General features: G+C 40.9%; 1 protein-coding gene across 6 annotated transcripts; it reads left to right on the forward strand.

Moving 5' to 3' along the window:
• The first annotated feature begins 9,489 nt into the window (after window positions 1–9,489).
• On the forward strand, window positions 9,490–19,021 carry LOC137325224 (selenoprotein Pb-like). 6 transcript variants are annotated; one of them, XM_067990073.1, is made up of 6 exons: window positions 9,505–9,747; window positions 11,974–12,064; window positions 13,321–13,542; window positions 14,404–14,616; window positions 15,666–15,798; window positions 16,020–19,021. In XM_067990073.1, the coding sequence occupies exons 3-6, from the start codon at window positions 13,337–13,339 to the stop codon at window positions 16,272–16,274; spliced, it is 807 nt and encodes a 268-aa protein (XP_067846174.1). In that variant the 5' UTR covers window positions 9,505–9,747; window positions 11,974–12,064; window positions 13,321–13,336; the 3' UTR covers window positions 16,275–19,021. The 6 variants fall into 6 exon arrangements, with proteins under 6 accessions (XP_067846177.1, XP_067846172.1, XP_067846174.1 ...); XM_067990071.1 differs by lacking the exon at window positions 11,974–12,064 and having other exon boundaries at window positions 9,497–9,803; XM_067990072.1 differs by lacking the exon at window positions 11,974–12,064 and having other exon boundaries at window positions 9,509–9,747.
• Window positions 19,022–20,021: the final 1,000 nt, after the last annotated feature.

Here is a 20,021-nt window from a genome sequence, read left to right on the forward strand (position 1 = left end):
GAGATTTGCTTATTGAGAGTATTTTCTTCTTGTTCTCCCAGGGCCATGTACCAGTCATTGCTACCTGGTGACCCTGCTCCAGAGTCCTTGCTGTGCTGCTGTTAGCCAGCAAATAGGAGGTAAATGAGTGCAAGTTGGAGGCAAATTTCTCTGATTGTTGATAAGTCTAAAAAATGAGACATGCAAAAAATGGTGAGTGTGGTGCCTTTCTGCCTTTATCTGATTGTTCCCATAAAACAAATACTGTTTAGTGTATGTGAATCAATATTTGAGCAAGTATGCCCTGTAAGCCAATGTTATTAACATACAGCCCTTTAACTTTCTAACACAGAGACAAGAAAAAATACTGAACTTTTTGAAAACTTCAATATCAATTTTACTCCAAAATAAAAGTATTTTATATTAAAGAAAAGACTACATTCACAAACTTGACTGTCTTGCACCTTAAGTTCCTGGTTACTGTTCTAGCATAGGATACCCTAGTAGTTATTATACATTTTTTTTGGTAGATTTTTCTTCTTACATTTTTGTGCTCATCAAAGTGAGGGATATTACATAGTATTTTATAGCATTTACAGCGCAGAAATGGGTCATTTGGCCCAACAGTTCTAGGTTGGTGTTTATGCTCCACACGAACCTCCTCCCACCTTACTTTAATCTCACCCTGTCAACAAAATGGAACTCTTCCCGTTTCAGGCACCCATTGTCAGAATCGGCCACTCTACTCTGGCTCAAAAACAGGCTACAGCCACAACCTCAGAAGACCACCTCCTTTCTGCAATAACATGATTTTTTTGTTCTATTTTCCCACCAGTCATCGTATGATGTCTCTGAGTAAGACTGCCAAGTAGGGGAAGGTTTTCTTCCGTAAGCCCATGCCCATTATGAACTAGATTGAGACTGCCTAAGCTTATTTCACATGGAACTTGTACAGCTAGCAGACAGAGGAGACATTCATCTTATCATTCTCAGATGAATTTGAATCCAGGTCCAAGAGATAAAAGACCAGTGTCTAATCTACTGCAAAACCCCGTTCCCCTGTTCTAGCTTGACTTTAAAAAAAAACTTGTGTCAGTAAAACCATGGTATATTAAGAAATCTGTATTTTTCCCTCCCTGTAAATGTGAAATGAGTTTGGCAGTCTCACTATATTCCTAGTGGGATGGGTCCATAACACAAAATTCTCACTAATTTGGTATTAATTGGCAACCTCACTCAGAGAGGCTAATAATGGTTAATGTGGGAAATGGAAAAGAATGTCACAATGGTGCAGTAGGATGTGGTCTTCCGGGGTTGGGACTGTGGTATCCCCACCCTAGTGCTGCCCATAAAACCTACTTTGGGTCAACTGCTTGGACTCTGCAATGTCTTGTAGATTCCTCTTGAGCGATCCTGAATGGTCTGGTACAATGTTCTAGTCCTTACATCATAATGTCAGTTCCAAGTGGCATCTCTAAGTGTGTGATGACAGGACGGAAAGAGGAGCACAAGAATCAGCTGAGCAGGATGGAGCCAGGTGTTGCCCTTGTGTTGGAGGTTGGGAAATCAAGAACAGAAAAGTCACCATACAGAAAAATAGGCAACATCAAGGGCTGGAAGGAGAAAAAGAAAATGTAAGTATCAAGAGAACTCATTGTACAGTTCAGGGAGACACCAAGCTACCTTCTGAAGAAGACACCTTATGAAAGGGAAATCATGTTTGACAAACCTATTGGAGTTCTTTGAGGATGTAACTAGTAGACTAGATAAGGGGGAACCAGTGGATGTGGTCTATTTGGATTTTCAGAAGGCTTTTGATAAGGTCCCACACAGGAGGTTGGTGAATAAAGTTAGAGCACATGGAATTGGGGGTAATATACTGACATGGATTGAGAATTGGTTAACAGACAGAAAACAGAGTGTAGGAATAAACTGGTCTTTTTCAGGTTGGCAGACTAGTGGGGTACCGCAGGGATCGGTGCTTGGGCCCCAGCTATTCACAATCTATATCAATGATTTGGATGAGGGGTCCAAATGTAATATTTCCAAGTTTGCTGGTGACACAAAACTAGGTGGGAATGTGAGTTGTGAGGAGGATGCAAAGAGGCTTCAATGGGACATAGACAGGCTAAGTGAGTGGGCAAGAACTTGGCAGATGGAATATAATGTGGAAAAATGTGAAGTTATCCACTTTGGTAGGAAAAACAGAAATGCAGAGTATTTTTTAAATGGTGAGAGATTGGCAAATGTTGATGTTCAAAGGGACCTGGGTGTCCTTGTACATGGGTCACTGAAAGCTAACATGCAGGTGCAACAAGGAATTGAGAAGGCAAATAGTACTTTGGCTTTTATTACAAGAGGATTTGGGTGCAGGATGTCACTGCAATTATATAGGGCCTTGGTGAGACCACACCAGGAGTATTGAGTACAATTTTGATCTCCTTACCTAAGAAAGGATATATTTGCCATAGAGGGAGTGCAACGAAGGTTCACCAGACTGATTCCTGGGATAGCGGGATTGTCGTATGAAGAGAGATTGAGCAGACTAGGCCTGTATTCTCTAGAGTTTGGAAGAATGAGAGGTGATCTCATTGAAACATAGAAAATTCTTACAGGGCTCGACAGGGTGGATGCAGGGAGGATGTTTCCCCTGGCTGGGGAGTCTAGAACCAGGGGTCACGGTCTCAGAATAAAGGGTAGGCCATTTAGGACTGAGATGAGGAGAAATTTCTTCACTTAGAGAGTGGTGAATCTTTGGAATTCTCTACCCCAGAGGGCTGTGGAGGCTCAGTCATTGAGTACATTCAAAGCAGAGATTGATAGATTTCTAGATATTAAAGGCATCAAGAGATATGGAGATAGTGCAGGAAAATGGCCTTGAGGTAGAAGATCAGCCATGATCTTGTTGAATGGCGGAGCAGGCTCGAGGGGCCAAATGGCCTACTCCTGCTCCTATTTCTTATGTTCTTATGTAAGCTGAGTGCAGGAAAGTGAGAAGATGAAAGAGAGGGAGAGAGATTGCATAACAACAACAAAGGTTGTTGGTAGAAGTGGCACAGAGATACAGCTGGGATAAGTGCCTGCAAAGGATTCATGAGTGGCAGAAAGCCTGAGCCTGAAGTTCAAATGAGGCACAGTGAAGCCCAATGTTGTGTTAGAAGGAGCAGAAGGGAGTACCTGCAGAGAGCCCTGAGTGCCTAGCAGCTGAAAGCACTAAGCGAGATAGCAACCCATTGTAAAATTGAGCATGCTAGTCTGAATAGCCCTGCCATATCTCACCCAAATTGGAAGAAGAATCTGAAAACTGGAATCAGTTGCAATGTCATGAAACAGTTAAGAACATCTGTGGACTTGATGCCTGCAGGCACAAAAGATTAGTCCAGGCTGGTACTAGGGAGAGGGTTACACAATATGCAACTTTATAAAGTACAAGGATGTATGATATGCTGTGAAGGTAAACTGTACTTTAGTGTGCTGAGAGTTTTGCCTGTTACTGCAATGTGTAGCAAAGCGATCCAGACCCACTTCCACATTGCCTGTTAATAAGTTAGTCGCATTATCACCGCTTGTTTTTTTGAGCTGGAATTAAGGACCATTAATAGCCTCAGGAAGGTAAATGACGCTGAAGTTTATAGTATGACCAGGTACTGTATAGTACCACTTTTTGTCCCAGTTGGAGGTACAAGTAGCTTTATTTTCATAATTTAATAGTGCTTAATTGTTTATCCCTCCCTTTTTTCGAGAACTTTTTATAAAATATGTGGCTGAAATCCTAGGAGTGAAGTGAAACGTAAGGTAGGCGTGGGTGAACGAGGGCAGAACAAATCATGTGCTGTTGCTGGGAGGTGTTGTCAGTCAGTTGAGGAGGAGCAAGTGCCACAGAGACTGAACAATGCTAGTGAGTGTGATGCTGAATCTCGTGTCCTTCTACCTTTCGTTTATGTTTACTTCTTCCATCTGTGTCATCAATAGACTTAGTTTTTCTTTCCTTGTTCAGTCAATTTCAAATGGCTATTTTGAGAAAAGCGTGGCACCAGTTGAAAGGATAAAGGCTTTATTTATCACTTTTTAAGGAAAAAACCATCATAGTGAAGAATATTGAATTAATGTTAAAGCCAACATAATTGTGTGTTGCAGGACAAAAGGGCGAGGTCAAAGGTTATGGAGGGCCAAGAGTAGGATTAGTATCCCTTCTTAATAAAATCTGTATTAACCACTGCCTAAGGGCATGGCTAAGATCAGGAATTTGCTACATTGAGAAATGTAGCACACTGTGATGATACATCAATGTACTTTGCTATCTTCATTCCTTTTACCTTGATGTCTTGAAAATGGGAATATTATAAAACATGGAAAGACCATTGGGGGAGGGGTTAAAAAGCTTAGCAAACACTTTGCTATATAATCTAAAACTTTTTACAGTCAAACTGACAAAGCCACAGGGGTCAGGAAATGTAGCTGCAGGTCACAGAGACAATGCTGAAGTCTTCAGTCCACAAATCACCAAAATCTTTTGTATATTTCCTTTGTTTTCTGTTGTTATTAAAGAAGAAAACAAAACAATTGCCAGATATTTCTAAATGTTATAAACATTGTTCTGGTGTCTCTGAATCTTCCCTTGACCTTTTAAAGATGCTGGTTAGGAGCCATTAGGAGCCATCAGGAGCAGATAATTTGTATAGAATTCTCTCTGATGTATTCTCTCTGATGTACTGTCCATAGCATACTATCTCATTGCCTCCATTTATATCGTCACTGGAGCACAGCCCTGTGATGTCAGTGGGAGAGACATTCCACACATGTCTACTCCTTGTCTGCCTTTGACCAGTAGTTTTAAATGATAAACTTGGGTACAGAGGAGGCCTGAAAGGCACTAGACAGCATAAATATTGAAACAAACAGGGACATCCATCGCATTTCAAATCATAAGTCTATATTTTTAATATCTGTTAGAGATATGATCACTTTAAATTTTTTGTGCAACAGGCAGCTAAGCTGAATCTATGGCCTTTCATCCACACTCAGCAGACAAGGCATTATTCGTATGCAAATATATTTTGATTCTAAAGCAAGTAGAAATCACTTACAAAAGACTGCACTGGTACCCTTGAGGCCTTCTGCAACCAGTGGGCACCGCAGGGACTGGAGTGTGTAGTGAATAGTGAAAATAATATTATTATTTAATTTGATAAGTTTCCTTTCTTTGGTAAGATTTGGGTGTTTATTGTTTGTGCCCCTCTAAAAAGGGAGCACTTTTGTTAGATTTCTTTTATTTGCGTTGATGACAGTGGGGCAACCCAGTGTCTCTTAATGGGTAGTTTAGAGAAGGCTTACAACAGACTGCTTGCCTTGTCCTGAATACAATAAATTTAAATTGAAGAGCTTGGTAACATATGCAAATGGATATCACTTTAATTTGATTAACTTTTTTCAACTGTGGAAGGCACCTTTTGATTTCCTCTACCCCAGATTGAACTTCAAAGGATGCGAGAGGTATTTTCCAGGCAGCATGTTCCCAGCTACTCCGTTCTTATGCGATCTGGAGATATATCTGGAGATTCTGTAAGAACAGATTACTCTTCAAGTGACGAACAGGGAGTTATTATCTGAGGTTACTGCCAGAGTTAGTATTTAGCTTGAAATACAAATGCTGCTGCAAACAAGATCCATAGCTTTTGTACTCGATTGAATAGACATGGCATTACTCCAATGCAAATACATTCTATTTACATAACTTGTCAAGAGTAGGTGTTCTTCAGCTGAGAACTATTTGACACAGTGGCTGCAGATAGTGCATTAAGACTAAAGGAATTTTCAACTAGGTGACAACAAGAACAACTTGCATTTAATGTAGTAAAACATTCACGGGGGCGATTATCAAACAAAATTTGACAACAAGCCACAAAGGAGATATTAGGACAGGTGACCAAAAGCTTGGTCAAAGAGGTAGATTTTAAGGAGGGGCTTAAAGGAGGAGAGAGAGGTAGAGAGGTCGAGTGGTTTAGGGAAGGAATTTCAGAGCTTAGGGCCGAGGCAACTGAAGGCACGGCCGCCAATGGTGGAGCGAAGAAAATCAGGGATGTGTAAGAGGCCAGAATTAGAGGAGCGCAGAGATCTCGGAGGGTTGTAGGGCTGGAGGAGGCTACAGAGGTAGAGACATATGGATTTGTCCCCAATACCTATTAGATGGTTACTTCAGACATCTTCTTTATCTATAGATGTTTATCTGGAAGTTTTATTTGATTTTGAGAGATACATTTGTGATTTCCTTTGTGCCTAGTCAAATTTCAAATGGCACCATGGGTATATCCAGGAGACCATGCTTACAGTTCACCAGTTCTTCTGAGGCCATTAAGATATGGGCTGGAGACAATGTGAGTTTGATGAAACCCCACATATGTTACGGACACAGATCCAAGTTTAATGTCAGTAGAGTTAAAGGTGAAACATCTTTTTTGACATTTTTTATTGAAAGTGGGAGTGTAAGTTAAAAGTTTTGTAATAATAGTGCAAATTGCTATGTTGCCTTTGCTATGGCTTATCTGTTATTTTTAATAAACTTGTTCTGTATTCTAAGCCATGTTCTGATAGTGTTCTACCATTTATCAAAGTCTAGGAGATCACAAGAGGGCTCATGTCACATCGGGTAAACTAAATACAATAATGAGGGCAATGTTTTAATTCCCAGATATTGGGCACATGAAGGTAAACTCCGATTTGTAGGCAATGTGAACCTGCCCACAGGAGTGACCTTTGACATTGAGCATGAGGAAAAGCCCAAAACAAAACTCTCACAAATAACTCTTTGCTGTGGATGCTCGGGGTCTGTATTGTTAAGAGAGTTGGTGAAAAGTCCCATTTTTTATCTTTTGAGGCCCTGAATGAGAGGAGATAAATATTGTCACAACAGTTGTGATCAACTGCAAGAAGAGGTATGCTCTTGGGGTTAACATCATTATACAGCCTCTGTATAAAAATTCACTGAAGTGTTTGGCTACTCAACTTACCAGACCAACAGCACCATTTTTATGCATTAATAATGAAGTTGGACTGTTTGTATTTGTTCTAAAATGTGTTCCAGGAAGTTACTAGTTACATGGTAACTACATGTAAATTGTTAGCCAAAACTGTACCATGTCTCTAAATATAATTTGAGTTCAGGCCTTTCGAATCAGATGTCACTACATAAAAAGGTATATTAAAATCAATTTAAGTTTTATTTGTGACAGACTTCGAGTATACTAGCAAAGCAGCAACATGGATCAGTGTAAGAGGACATTGCATTACATTCCGCTTTGGAGCAACCGAGCCAATTCAGAACACCGTGATCACAGTGATATTTTGTCTGCCATGTGAGCCACACCAGTCAAGCTTTCTTTCTTCTGTGGTGGATTCAGTGTAGCTCCCTGTCTAGGTGTAGACCCTCTTGCTCTATACCCTTTCTTATCACTGCTACGTGACAGTCAGCATGTCTTACTGGCCACAATTCCCCTTTGTTTCCCAGACTTTACATGTACTTTATTACATTTGTCGGAATAAATGGCGCTCTTTTGCTGAAGCAATACTCTGGTGTCCTTGCACTTAGCCCCAGTAAATGCTAGCTACCTTATCACCCACCACATTCTTATCATCTCTGATAACTATTCTACCTTGGGAGTCTGCTATTGATTCCCAGGTCTTCAGTCCCTTCAAATCCTCCCAACCTCAGCACTTGCCACAAGTGCATTCCCACAGTTACAACGTGCTCAGTAATCTTATCTATATAGAAACAAATCATTGGCAGTACTACAATAGCAAACTTCACCATATCATTCAGCCACAGGAATCTTACAGCTGCTCTAATGAACCCTTTCCATTCCAATCCATCTCATTCACCCAAAGTTATTATCCAACAAACAACAACAACTTGCATTTATATAGCACCTTTAACGTAGTAAAACGTCCCAAGCTGCATCACTGGAGCATTATCAAACGAAATTCAACACCGAGCCACATAAGGAGATATTAGGACAGGTGACCAAAAGCTTGGTCAAAGAGGTAGGTTTTAAGGGGCCTCTTAATGGAGGAGAGAGAGGTGAAAAGACAGAGAGGTTTAGGGATGGAATTCCAATGCTTAGGGCTTAAACAGCTTAAAGCACAAAGATAGAGTGATGAAAATCGGGGATGCGCAAGGGGCAAGAATTGGAGGAGGGTTGTAGGGTTGGAGGAGGTTACAGAGATAGGGAGGGGCGAGGCCATGGAGGGATTTGAAAACATGGATGTGAATTTTACAATCGAGGTGTTGCCAGACTGGGAGCCAATGTAGGTCAGCGAGTACAAGGGGTGATGGGTGAACAAATTAGACATGGGAGATATCTGACAGTGATCTCTTTATTTTATTTATCCAATAGTCAGACCTGATTGAACAATATACAAGTAACAATGTTGATCCAGTCTTCACCCAATATCCACACATGCACTTTCCAACAAACCTGAGTCAAAGGCTATGGGTTCAAGTCTCACTCCTGAATGTGAGCATATAATCTAGGATAACAGCCTAGTGGAAGAATGAAGGATACTATACTACAGGAAGTGTCGTCCTTTGGGTGAGATGTTAAATTGAGGCACCTTGCCTATTACAGTGCTGCAGGTGGACATTAAAGGTCCCATGGTCCCTCAACCAACACCACTAAAAACAGATTGAACTGCTTATTGGTCTGATTGCTGTTTTGTGCTGGTGCATTTACCCACATAGACAACAGACACTGTATTTCAAAGCAATTAATTTCACGTCAAGTACTTTGACCTATGTTCCTATGACTGTTTCTGGGGAAAGGATACCAGTAAGGTGCTATATAAATGCAAGTTTTTCTTTTCTTTCTCAAGAGTCACTGGATATCAATCAGGACCAGAAACCATGGCCAACTTCCGGCCTCTTAGCCCAGGGGTGGTGAAAAGCAATTGAGGCGCTACTACTGTTATTCTGGTTGAGATCAGCTAACTCAGTCAGGACAAATTGGGAATCAGTCCTAGGGTATTCTGGTCTGTATGGCTCAGTTGCATACTGCCTTTACCAACCAAAATGATCAACATTTAACTAGATAAAAAGTCTTACAATAGTAAGAAAAAGAAACGGTGAGATAAATATGAAACAAAAACAAAATACTGTGGACGCTGGAAATCTGAAATAAAAACAGAAAATGCTGGAAACACTCAGCGAGTCAGGCAGCATCTGTGGAGAGAGAAACGGTTAACGTTTCAGGTCGATGACCTTTCATTCATAAATATGAAACATGTTAACTCCGCATTGTGACATCACAGAATGCGGAGAACTTTTGCTTTGTGTCCTTTATTTGTTGTGTCGTTGTCATAGCTGCGGGTGGAGGGACAGTTTTGATCTGCTGATGTTTTATCACGGTTCCTGCCTATTGGTGGCATCAGCATTGCTGAGGGAATTGCGTGATGAGAAATGTCTGTTTCACTTTAAAGAGTCTGGTGCCATATAAGGAAGAAGAGTTGCAAATTGGTGATGGCCACTATTTCACGCTCAGCCTTGCAGTACAAACTGCTTTAGCCATGCTCAAGCGGAGGAAGGAAATTGGCCCACCATTCACTGTTTTCCCCACGTTTATCCAGAACTGACAAGAATCATTCAGTCCTCAAAGGGTTAACATTCCACAAGCGTTCCAATCCAGGGGACATCCTGCGGTTGCGTGCTGGGGCAGCAGGGAGACCAGAGGTCGGGTCAGGCACCCAGGGAGAGACAAAAGAATGAAAATCAGCAGCAAGGTAAAGTGCCCACTGATTTATGTTGTCGCTAAAGGCGAAACATCGTTTAATACGACGTAAGTCAGCTGTTGTTTTTAAGGAAACGTCTCTATGTTCATCATTTGAACCGCATGGGTTTAAAACTTTTCATTGCTAACCATGATAAATCTTTTCTAAACGTCCGAATTCAACCTATTGCTATTGTAAGTGGGTTTTTTTTTACGTTCAGAGTCTCCAAACTTGATAACGAAATTGCAACTAAATAATTTTGCAATGTGTCTGGACTTTTTCAGCGGTGCACTTTTGCCGGTTTTTTAATTCTTGTATCTTATCCGGTTTTTTAATTCTTGTATCTTATCCGGTTTTTTAATTCTTGTATCTTATCCGGTTTTTTAATTCTTGTATCTTATCCGGTTTTTTAATTCTTGTATCTTATCCGGTTTCATTTCTATTCTGATCATGCGCTTTGTTGCAGCAGGAGTCGCCGATTGCTCCATTTTCTGATGTATGTAACAAGTCAACAACATTTTAAAAAACACCTGCCCTTCCCCCCGTCCCTGCAATCTTGCACGGTGCGCAGTTTATGGTGAAATCGATAAGGTCTCTGGCCCCGGCTGTTCTCTGTCAAGGTTTACATGTGAGTTTGCCCCATCCCCCGGCAGCGAGGTTACTTGAGGCTGCTTCAAATAGAACAACGACTGTTGCCATGATCAGAACATTTGAAATGGGGAGTTTGGTGTTTTTCAGAAAAATACTGGCATAGTTCACAAACCCGCTGAACTGATTTTAACAAATCAGAGAATACACTTTTTCACAGAATAATATCTGAGCCAAGGTGAATGACCAATTTTGTATTTCACTGCAAGTGCCACTTAGCATTCCTTTTTTTTGGACAGCTGGGTGTGATATATGGGGAAACCTATCATGTTTTAAGACCAATCTACTAAGAAACTTATACAGGATAAGTTTCTGTTTGCTTAATATGGAGTGAGTATACTCTTCCTGTAGGGAAGCAGCCCTTTTACCTAAATCCAAAGGTGTTGGATTGTTGGCAGATGTTGGCAAAGTTTTAGGGACCCATAAGTGTGTTCCAGGGGCACTGTTGAAGTCTTGTCAGCTAAAATCATGAAACACAGCATTGATAAGCTTCCCACTGCTTGTCTAGCCATGCCGCTTTACCTATTAGGATGTTGGGCTTATAGAGAGTTATCCGGAGCTGAATGGCAAGAATCCCAACCCCCAATGACAAATCCCATTGGTGAGCCAGTCAGGAGTGCTCTGGAGTACTGCAGACTTGCCTGGTTCAGGTATCAGATTGCTGAGTAGCCACAGAGAATTGACTTGGTTGCAAACTTCCATTGTCAGGTGTCATCTTGAAGACGCTGACACCCCATTTACCTACACCCACCCAAGGAGGATAGCAATTTATCATTAGACAACTGACAAGCGTGAGTTTGAGCCCTCACTAGATGGCAGTAGGAATCAGGAGCTCCTAAAGAACTTTTTTAAAATTTCAAAATACTTTATTCCATAAAATTTAAAGATACACACAGTTTACACATCGTTCAAATAAGGGACATAAAATGCAGCAATACAGTGCAGATCATATACACTATGATCTAATTATTACAATTTTAAAACACCATACATTTTTTTAATACATTCTGTACAGTACAGGGTGGGGTGGCTTTAAACGGTGGCCTTTCCCCATAGAGCCTTTGCGTAGGTCACGCTTCGCTTCAGTGTGTCCCATAGCACATACTCCTGGACCTTGGACTGTGCCAGTCGGCAACACTCGGTCATGGACAGCTCCTTTAGCTGGAAGACCAGCAGGTTTCGGGTGGACCAAAGGGCCTCCTTCACTGAGTTGATGGTCTTCCAGCCGCAGGTGATATCTGTCTCGGTGTGCGTAGCGGGGAGCAGCCCGTAGAGCACAGCGTCCTGTGTTACAGAACTGATGGGGATGAAATGGGATAGATACCAGCGCATCTCTCTCTGCACAAAAGGGCAGCCCATCAGGAGGCGGACGACAGTCTCCTCCCCACTGCAGCCTCGAGGGCAGCTCACGGTGGCGCTGAGATTCCGTGCGTGTTGGAAGGACCGCACTGGAAGGGTCTTTCTCGCCACTATCCAGGCTACATCCTGGTGCTTGTTTGTCAGTTCTGGGGACAAGGCATTCTGTCAAATGGCATCGACCGTCTGGTCAGGGAAAAGCCTGATCGAGTCCACCCTCTCCTTGCCTTGCAGGACTCTTGACGTTTTGTGTCGACCACAGTCTGACGGCTTGTGGTCGAAGGGATTCCTCCTCAGGAACTTGGAGCGCCTAAAGAACAGCATGGTGAGCAGCATAACTTACCATTCCTTTACTGGGAGAGTGGGCAGGCAACCAAGTTTCCTAGCTCTCTGCCATTGCTTCTTTGTTATCATGGGGAAAATGACCAAAACATTCAGTTGGCATTTCTAGAAAGAAATGCAAGAAAGAACTTGCATTTATATAGCGCCTTTCAAAACCTCATGATGCCCCAATGTGCTTAACAGCCAATGAGGCACTTTTGAAGTGTAGTCACTGCTGTAATGTAGGAAACGCAGCAAAGTCCCACAAACAGCAATGACATAAATGACCAGATCATCTGTTTTTAGGTTTTGGTTGAGGGATAAATGTTGGCCAGGACACCGGGAGAACTCCCCTGCTCTTCTTTGAATAGTGCAGTGGGATCTTTTATATCCACCTGAGAGGGCAGACGGTGCGCCAGATTAACGTCTCATCTGAAAGACGTCTCTCCCAACAGTGCAGCACTCCATCAGTACTGCACTGAAGTACCAGCATAAATTATGCGCTCAAGTCTCTGGAATGGGCCTTGAGCCCACGATCTTCTGATTCAGAGGCAGGAGTGCTACCACTGAGCCAATGATCTACCGAAGGATTAATGATTGCAATGTATCTTTGCAGAGATTATTATGTTATAATCCACTGTTGATGACCAGAAATTAGTCATGTTGTAATTCTTTTTATTGTTTGCATTATGTCTAGTTTTTTTTCTTAAAAACTACCTCTTCTGAGGTAAAGGTCAAAGTTACCCACATATAAGCCATGTTGGGGTGGGCAGCTTTGAACACTGGTCTATTTTCAGGGAAGTACAGTATGGCCTCACAAATGAGATACACAGTACATTGTTGCAAATACATCTGTGTTATATTCCTTTTACCACACGTTTGAAAAGTGGAGTTTGGAGCTGGTTGGAACACCTGCTAAATGGTATCACTGAGAATACACACACAGAGTTCATATGTATGAGACAATCTTTAGTTGGGTAACGTAGGCACATAAAACAATAAATGTCATGTACAGAGTGTTTCAGAGTTTATGAGTAGGACTCTGGCATAAAAAGTAAACTGAATCTATGAGTCCCAGAGTTTATAATTTCAGTTCACACCAGGAAATCTGCAAGAGTTGGATTTTACTGGGGTTTGCTGTTGAGTCTTTTCCAGAATAAAGTAGGTATACTGGCTCATTGGAGCCTTTTGCGTCTCTGATGTTGTTTTAAAAAATTTTCGTTTTAAAGAAATTCACTGTCTTTCTACTCTAAATTGTAGGGATGCGCAAGAAATCATGATGGGGCTGGAGATGTCTTTACTCACTATTCTTTTGGGGCTAACAATTACTATGGCAGTAGCAAAGAATGAAATCAGAATCTGTCAGGTGGCCCCTCACTGGGAGATTGCCAACCAGAGCCCAATGGAGGAGCAGTTTGGCCAGGTGGTTGTGGTGGCCCTTCTCAAAGCAAGCTGACAGTTCTGTCTGACGCAGGCAGCCAAGTAAGTATAGTACTTTAATTATTTTCCTCCTCCCTTATGTAATCTCTGTAATACTACAGAGCTCCTCCATTCAAGAGTACAGGCAGGAGATGTGCTGCCAACCCCATTCTATCATGAGCCATTAGGTGAAGCACCCAAGAGTGGCAAGGAGTGAAAAGCTCTCTTGATTTTTTTCCTCCCTTCCACTGAAAAAAACACCACCCCTTTGCTTAGTGACTCACCACGGTGGCAGAGTTAGGAATTGTGCATATGGACTGATGTCCTATTATGGACCTCGAGAATGTATTCAACACCCTTTGTTTAATGTGTTTTTAAAGGGAAGGAATATTTAGGGGGAGTAATTTTTGTTCAAGATATTCCGTCTAATTTTCATTCTTATTAAAGAATTTTTTTTCTCTGTCCTGTGTGGTTGAATAATTTTTCTGAGTGTCTTTTTTTATATGTTTCTATAGTGATTGGATGTTGCAATTGGAACAGTTGCCAAACTTATTATTCATTCACAAGTCCTGCAATTTGTGGATTTTTGTCCCCTTTTAAAATATTTTATTCTATATAAATTTACATGATCTTAGGACATAGCTCCTATTGTTTATGGACTTTTTAATGCTTCTGATTTCAAATGGGAAATCGTAAAATGTAGAAAACTATATTTAAATTTCCCACAAACATTAAAACAATCTGCAAATTGCTGGATTCTTAAGTGAATCATAATGTTGGTGTGAACCAATCCAATCATTCAATTACACCACCAGATAATGAGTTCTCTTAACATCCAATCTGTAATCTCCTGCATATGTGCTCATCTTTACAAAGTACCATGCAGTTGGCATTGACAGTTTGCCATTTTTATTGCTTTGATAGATTAGGCAACTTGCGTGACAAGCTCATCCGTCAGGGCCTGAAGGATGTACGCTATATGATCGTGAATGAGAAAACACCTCAATCCAGGGCTATGATCTGGGAACTCAAACGGCATGCTCCCAAGGATGTTGCTGTCTACCAGCAATCGCCATTTCAACCTGATGTCTGGCGCATCCTGCAGGGTAACAAGGATGACTTCCTCATCTACGATAGGTTGGTCGCTTTGAGAGGTTAATTTTACACAAAAAAAGTTAAAGTTTAAATTGTAGCACTGAGTGGCATATTTGTTGCTAGTAAACAAATTCCTTCCCCTTCAATTATTTGTGTACAATCGTGGTTAGGACCACTGGGAAAGTTGGAATAAGGAAGGATTTGCACCAGCACTCTCTGTAATTGTGCTAACAAAATGGCAGAATCTTTCTGCTTTTATTATTGAAATATTTAACAAAATAAGCAAAGTTTATTTTTGCCCCAACTTTCTCTCCTTGTAACGTGAAGATGGTGCCTCATGCTGGGATATGGTTACATGGTGGTACTGGCCCTTTGCTATTTCACCCAAGCAGTCATGTGTGAGCATGTTTGCCATTATTGCCAAACCTGATCTGGTCCTCGTTGATGTGCATGCATGTACATGCTTTCTAGCAGGAATCACTGCATAGCAATCAGCAATAAGAATCCCGGTTGATACTATATATTTTTGCCCTTCTGTATTCCTGAGACACTGAGGCTAATTGTAGTCATCTCCATCTGAGATTAACGAAATGAATAGGCCAGGTGAAAAACTTGGAATCTTCCTGGTTTCAGTACTACACACTGATTTATTCATCCACTGGGGAGTTAGCCAAATGTAATTTTTGTGGCTAAAATGAGGTTAGCTGGTTCAGTCAATGCTCCTAGAAATGTGTTTGAACAGTGTGGGGAGTTACATATCCCTTCGCAACCAATTCAGCCAAAATTAGAGAAATTTACCATTTCGGAGAGATTTGAATGTAAAATCTTTTAAAAAAATCTGGTCTCCTTGTTGGGAACTGAGGGATCAAACTTTAAGACAGGCTAAACATTATTGATTTGCTTATTGAATTTGGATTAATGAACTAAACGAGTATATACTCACTATTATATCTTTAACATTGAGTAGTTGTCTTCTAAAGGCATCTGCACTATGATTTACAAGAAATGGGATTGTTTACAATGGCGACTAACATTTCACTTCAAGGTATTTAATCCCATTCTTGTGATGTTTTCTCTTGTTTCTTTCCTAGATGTGGTAAATTGACCTTTCATATCGTATTACCATATAGCTACCTCCATTTTCGCTATATTGAAGCAGCAATCCAAGCTACATATAACAAGGATATATGCGGGAACTGTAGTGTCAGCGACATTAGTCTGGAGGTAATTGTTAGCATTAATTGACAATCTCAATCTCAGAAAGACAGCAATGATGGCTGGTAAACATAAAGGTTGTTCTAGTGCAAAAATACAGTGTTTATGGCATCATTATACCTCTTAAATTGTGTCATGATGCAATCTGCAAGCAAATAGACGTGATTAAGATAGTCATGTCTGATTTACTGTAGTTCATAGGAGACTGATCACTAATCCATTTCTTGCAGACAGAGAGAAACATTACCACCACCTACAAGGCAAACTTTACTGAATCTAACACCACAAGTCTGGCGACAAGTCAGGCTTTTGAAAATAAAGCAATTAAGCTGGCGCAGCATGTGTATAGTAAACCTCATCCTGACCACAATGAACAAGGAAACCTGGACAGCTTGGCTGCAAATGCTAGCCATCAGCATCATTTCAATAACAACCAAGATGGAAATCTGGAGAATGAGGATGCTCAGAGATCAGAGCAGGTATAGAAATAAAAGAGGCTGCTTAAGGAACAAGAGCTAGAATAACTGGCGACTACAGGACAACTGTCAGCATCAACCCTAATGATTCACAAATTGCCAAAAAAGAATCCTGGTCTAATATTAACAATTTTGAAGTGTCTTCAATTTTTAGTTGAGGGATATGACATCGCCCATAACAAACATTTTTTTGTGCTTTTGTGAAGTGTTCTTTCTTATGATAATGGAGCCTAGAGATGACACTAGTCTCATTTGCTCTTGATTATGAGCTGTTTTAACAGTAACAGTGAAATCCAAGTAAAACCGTTAAAGGCAAGATTGAAATGAACATCGTGATAAACTTGTGTGCCAGTGTAGTGCCCTATGTGATGGCAGCTATTGTTTTTGGGCCCACAATAAAGCACATTCCAGGTCAAAGGCAGGCCCCACTCCAGCTGCCCCTGTGAGTGTGGGAAAATCAGAGGACCAGTCACTTTGACCTCACCTGACTCCAAGCTGTTCTCCTGCATCTCCTTTGAGGAGAGGTACAGAATAGCAGTTTGGGGCTGAGAACAAGACAAATTCCAACCTTCTTAGCAACCCTGTGGAGGGTGCTTTGGAAAAACAGAGGTAACATATAGATTAAAAAAAAGTATGATTTTAAAAATAGCTTGTCACATATTATTTCAGATTTTTTTCCCTGTCTATTCCACTGAGATGACTCTATGGTTATCTATGTTTATTATATGAAGGATTTAGGGTACTGTTACTTTAGCACAGAAGGTTCTTTATGGCTTCATAATATTAAAATGAAAAGATGGTCCAGAAATTTCTGTGGGTGGCGAACGAACGGCGCTTCCCGCTCCATAGATTTATTCTCACCCACAAACTTACCACAGTCTTTACTGTGTGAAGTTCCTCTAATTCAGTGCTGAAGAGTGACCAGCTTTACCTCCAGCAGATAGGACCATGCGAGCGACGAGAGGATCGCTCTCTCCCCTCGACCAATCAGATTTCAGCATTTTTGACACGCTACAAAGAGTCAGTGAGTCAAAACCAGAAGTTAGAAACAGCAAAATAAAGAGAGGGTAAGGAATATCGAATTAAAAGAGATAGAAAGAAAAAGCAAAAAAATTAATTTTTAAAAAATTAAATTTAAATAAAATGTAATTTTTTAAAAAAGAATGTCCAACAACTCTTAAAATCACAATTAATGAAACTCCACATTTTTAAAATTTAATTTTCAGTGTCAGAGAGGTTGTTTGGCAGTCATTAAGACTTATCACGTTGTTAAATCTTAGATTGGAGCTGATATGTGAGTGTACCTTTTTTGTGGTGATATTACTTAGTTTCCAGCAGGAGAGTAAGTTGGCGCTAGTCCATTGATCCCAGCCGGTGAGGTCCCTTTTAATGTGAGTCTGTGATATCGCCTGCGAATAAGGACGAACAAGTTCTGGATGTTCGCGTGTAACAGCACGTGCGCGGATGCTGGAACTTGCTCTTTGATTTTTCTACCAATAACGGTGAGCACTGTTGAGCTCACCATTATTTTAGAAGCAATTTCTGGGCTGATATTTCTTTTATGTGCTATTCAGTGGAAGTTTTTCCTCTTGCTTTCATGTGCTCAATGAAGTCTTTGGTTCAAACTAGTTACTAGTAGCTACAGACAGACACTGCACAGATACAGCTCAAAGGAAAGGCTTTTGACTGATAGTACTGGCTGCCAGGACACTTTAAAAAAAAATCTATAAAAGTATTCTGCTTTTGAAATTTGGCCAATTTTCTCACCTGCCATATACAGTTGGCTTTTAAGTGGAAATTATTCAATAGGGAGCTCCATAGATCAGTTACCAATCTAAAACAGATGGTTGCATCAAATTAACCATACTGATTCCAAAATATTTGTGAATTTAACATTTCCCCAAACTACTATCCTTCTCAGCTTTGCACCCATTTTCTGGTAAATTATCCCTTATCATTGGTCAGTTTGGCCTTTTCACCTGTACTGATGAGAGATGGCAGCAAGCCTGCTCCCAGTGACCCATGTATCTAATTGCTAGGAGGTGCTGAGACGTGTGCACTAGTTACTTTCTCATTTTTCTCTCCACCTGCAAAGAAATGCTGCAGCATCCATGTGGCGTGTCCCTGATCAATAACTGGGTGGAGGTGGAAACTGAATTGACAGTGTTCGCGCTCTAATATGCAACGTTGACATTTTTTCCCCTTACCCATCCTTTTCTGGGTGACTTGTGTTGAAGTAGGATTCCTTGGGTTGCAGCAATCCTCCAATTCCTCACCTAAACATCTATCCTTCATTGTTGATTTCAGACTCCGTGTGGGCTATTTTATCGTGAAAGTGTCACAACTGAGGCAGATTCCATCCTTTTAGCATCCCGGTCGTTAACCTGGCAGAGATTAGTCCCTTCTCAATTTTTTGTTTTGTTTGATGAAATCTCTTAGAAACCCCCAAATACATTTTTATTGCCCCACACAAATACTACAAATGAGTGCGATGTAGGTGTTTTTTCCTGATTTACTGGTGCAACTAGTTTCAGTCATCCATCAGCTAGGGAGAGATAGAAGAGCTACCAGCTGGGGCTATTAGCATTCAATAGGGTGTGTTACATTTGGACAAAAGGTGGGAGACTGTTTCAGACATAACTGGCTAAGGATTATGCCTCATTTATGTGAACAGGAAATATGTTGCAGCCTGTGTCCAAAAATCTGTGTTTTTAAAAACATCTGTAATTTTAACAATAAAAAATAATCTTTCTGTCTTTCTTGTGAATGATATAGTGATCAGTAAGTCACTAATGAAATTGGATTTACAGTTACTCTAACATATGTGAAAATAAAAGTCAGTGTTTGGAGGAAAAAAACATGCACTGGATTACATGTTAGTGCAGTTGTACATTTTTTTATGCAGCACTTACAAGACCACACATTCATGAGTCTATTGGCATAACTGCATAGTGGTAGAGCAGGTCTACAGATTTCATTATCAAGTTGGCTCTCAATGGGGGAGCGGTGACAGGTGGGCAGGGCTTACCCTACCTTTTCTGGAGGTGGTGCCCATAGCAAGAGTCAGTGTGCTGCCATCTTCCTTGCTGTATCAACCTGGTTTTCACTCTGCCAAGGTGTGTTATGTCGTTGGTGAAGGGGTTGGAATTGTATGGGCTTCTAGACTGCTTGGTACCCTCCCAGGTCTAGACAGAAATTGTATGTTATGCTCTATGAATATGCCCCACACGTGCTTGATCTGTATGTGAGGCTTAATCATGGAAGGGTGGGGGAGAGATGTATTCTCTTGCTATTGAAAGTAAGAGTTCATCTCAGCAACTCTCGGACACAGATCAGGCAGGAAGGAAAGTGGGACCAAAGGGATTGTATAACCTTTTGTGATCTAGGTAGCTGCCCAGAATTTTATGATTTTGGAGCAGGATTGGAACTTGTGCGAGGCTTACCAGTTTGGCCTCATACTCTCCATCTTTTCTTCGACAGAGAGGGGTGAATTCTGTGGAGCTTATGTGGGGTGTGGTATGGTGTATGAATATCAATTGGCTCCTTTACATTTTACTGCATACGATTGTGAGGGTTTGTTTCCAATTTTCCTTTGTTATTTGGTAGCCTGGGTTACATCATTTGTCATTACTTTGGAATTTATGTGGCGGTGAGTCCAATGTTTAGGATGGAAATTTGTTTGCGTACCATTGGTTTATTTTTTTAAGGGAAAAGTAGATAATTATTGAAAGTAGAGGAAGATACAAGATTATTGGG

This window comes from Heptranchias perlo, chromosome 9 (assembly GCF_035084215.1).
Source record: "Heptranchias perlo isolate sHepPer1 chromosome 9, sHepPer1.hap1, whole genome shotgun sequence".
Classification (NCBI taxonomy): domain Eukaryota; kingdom Metazoa; phylum Chordata; class Chondrichthyes; order Hexanchiformes; family Hexanchidae; genus Heptranchias; species Heptranchias perlo.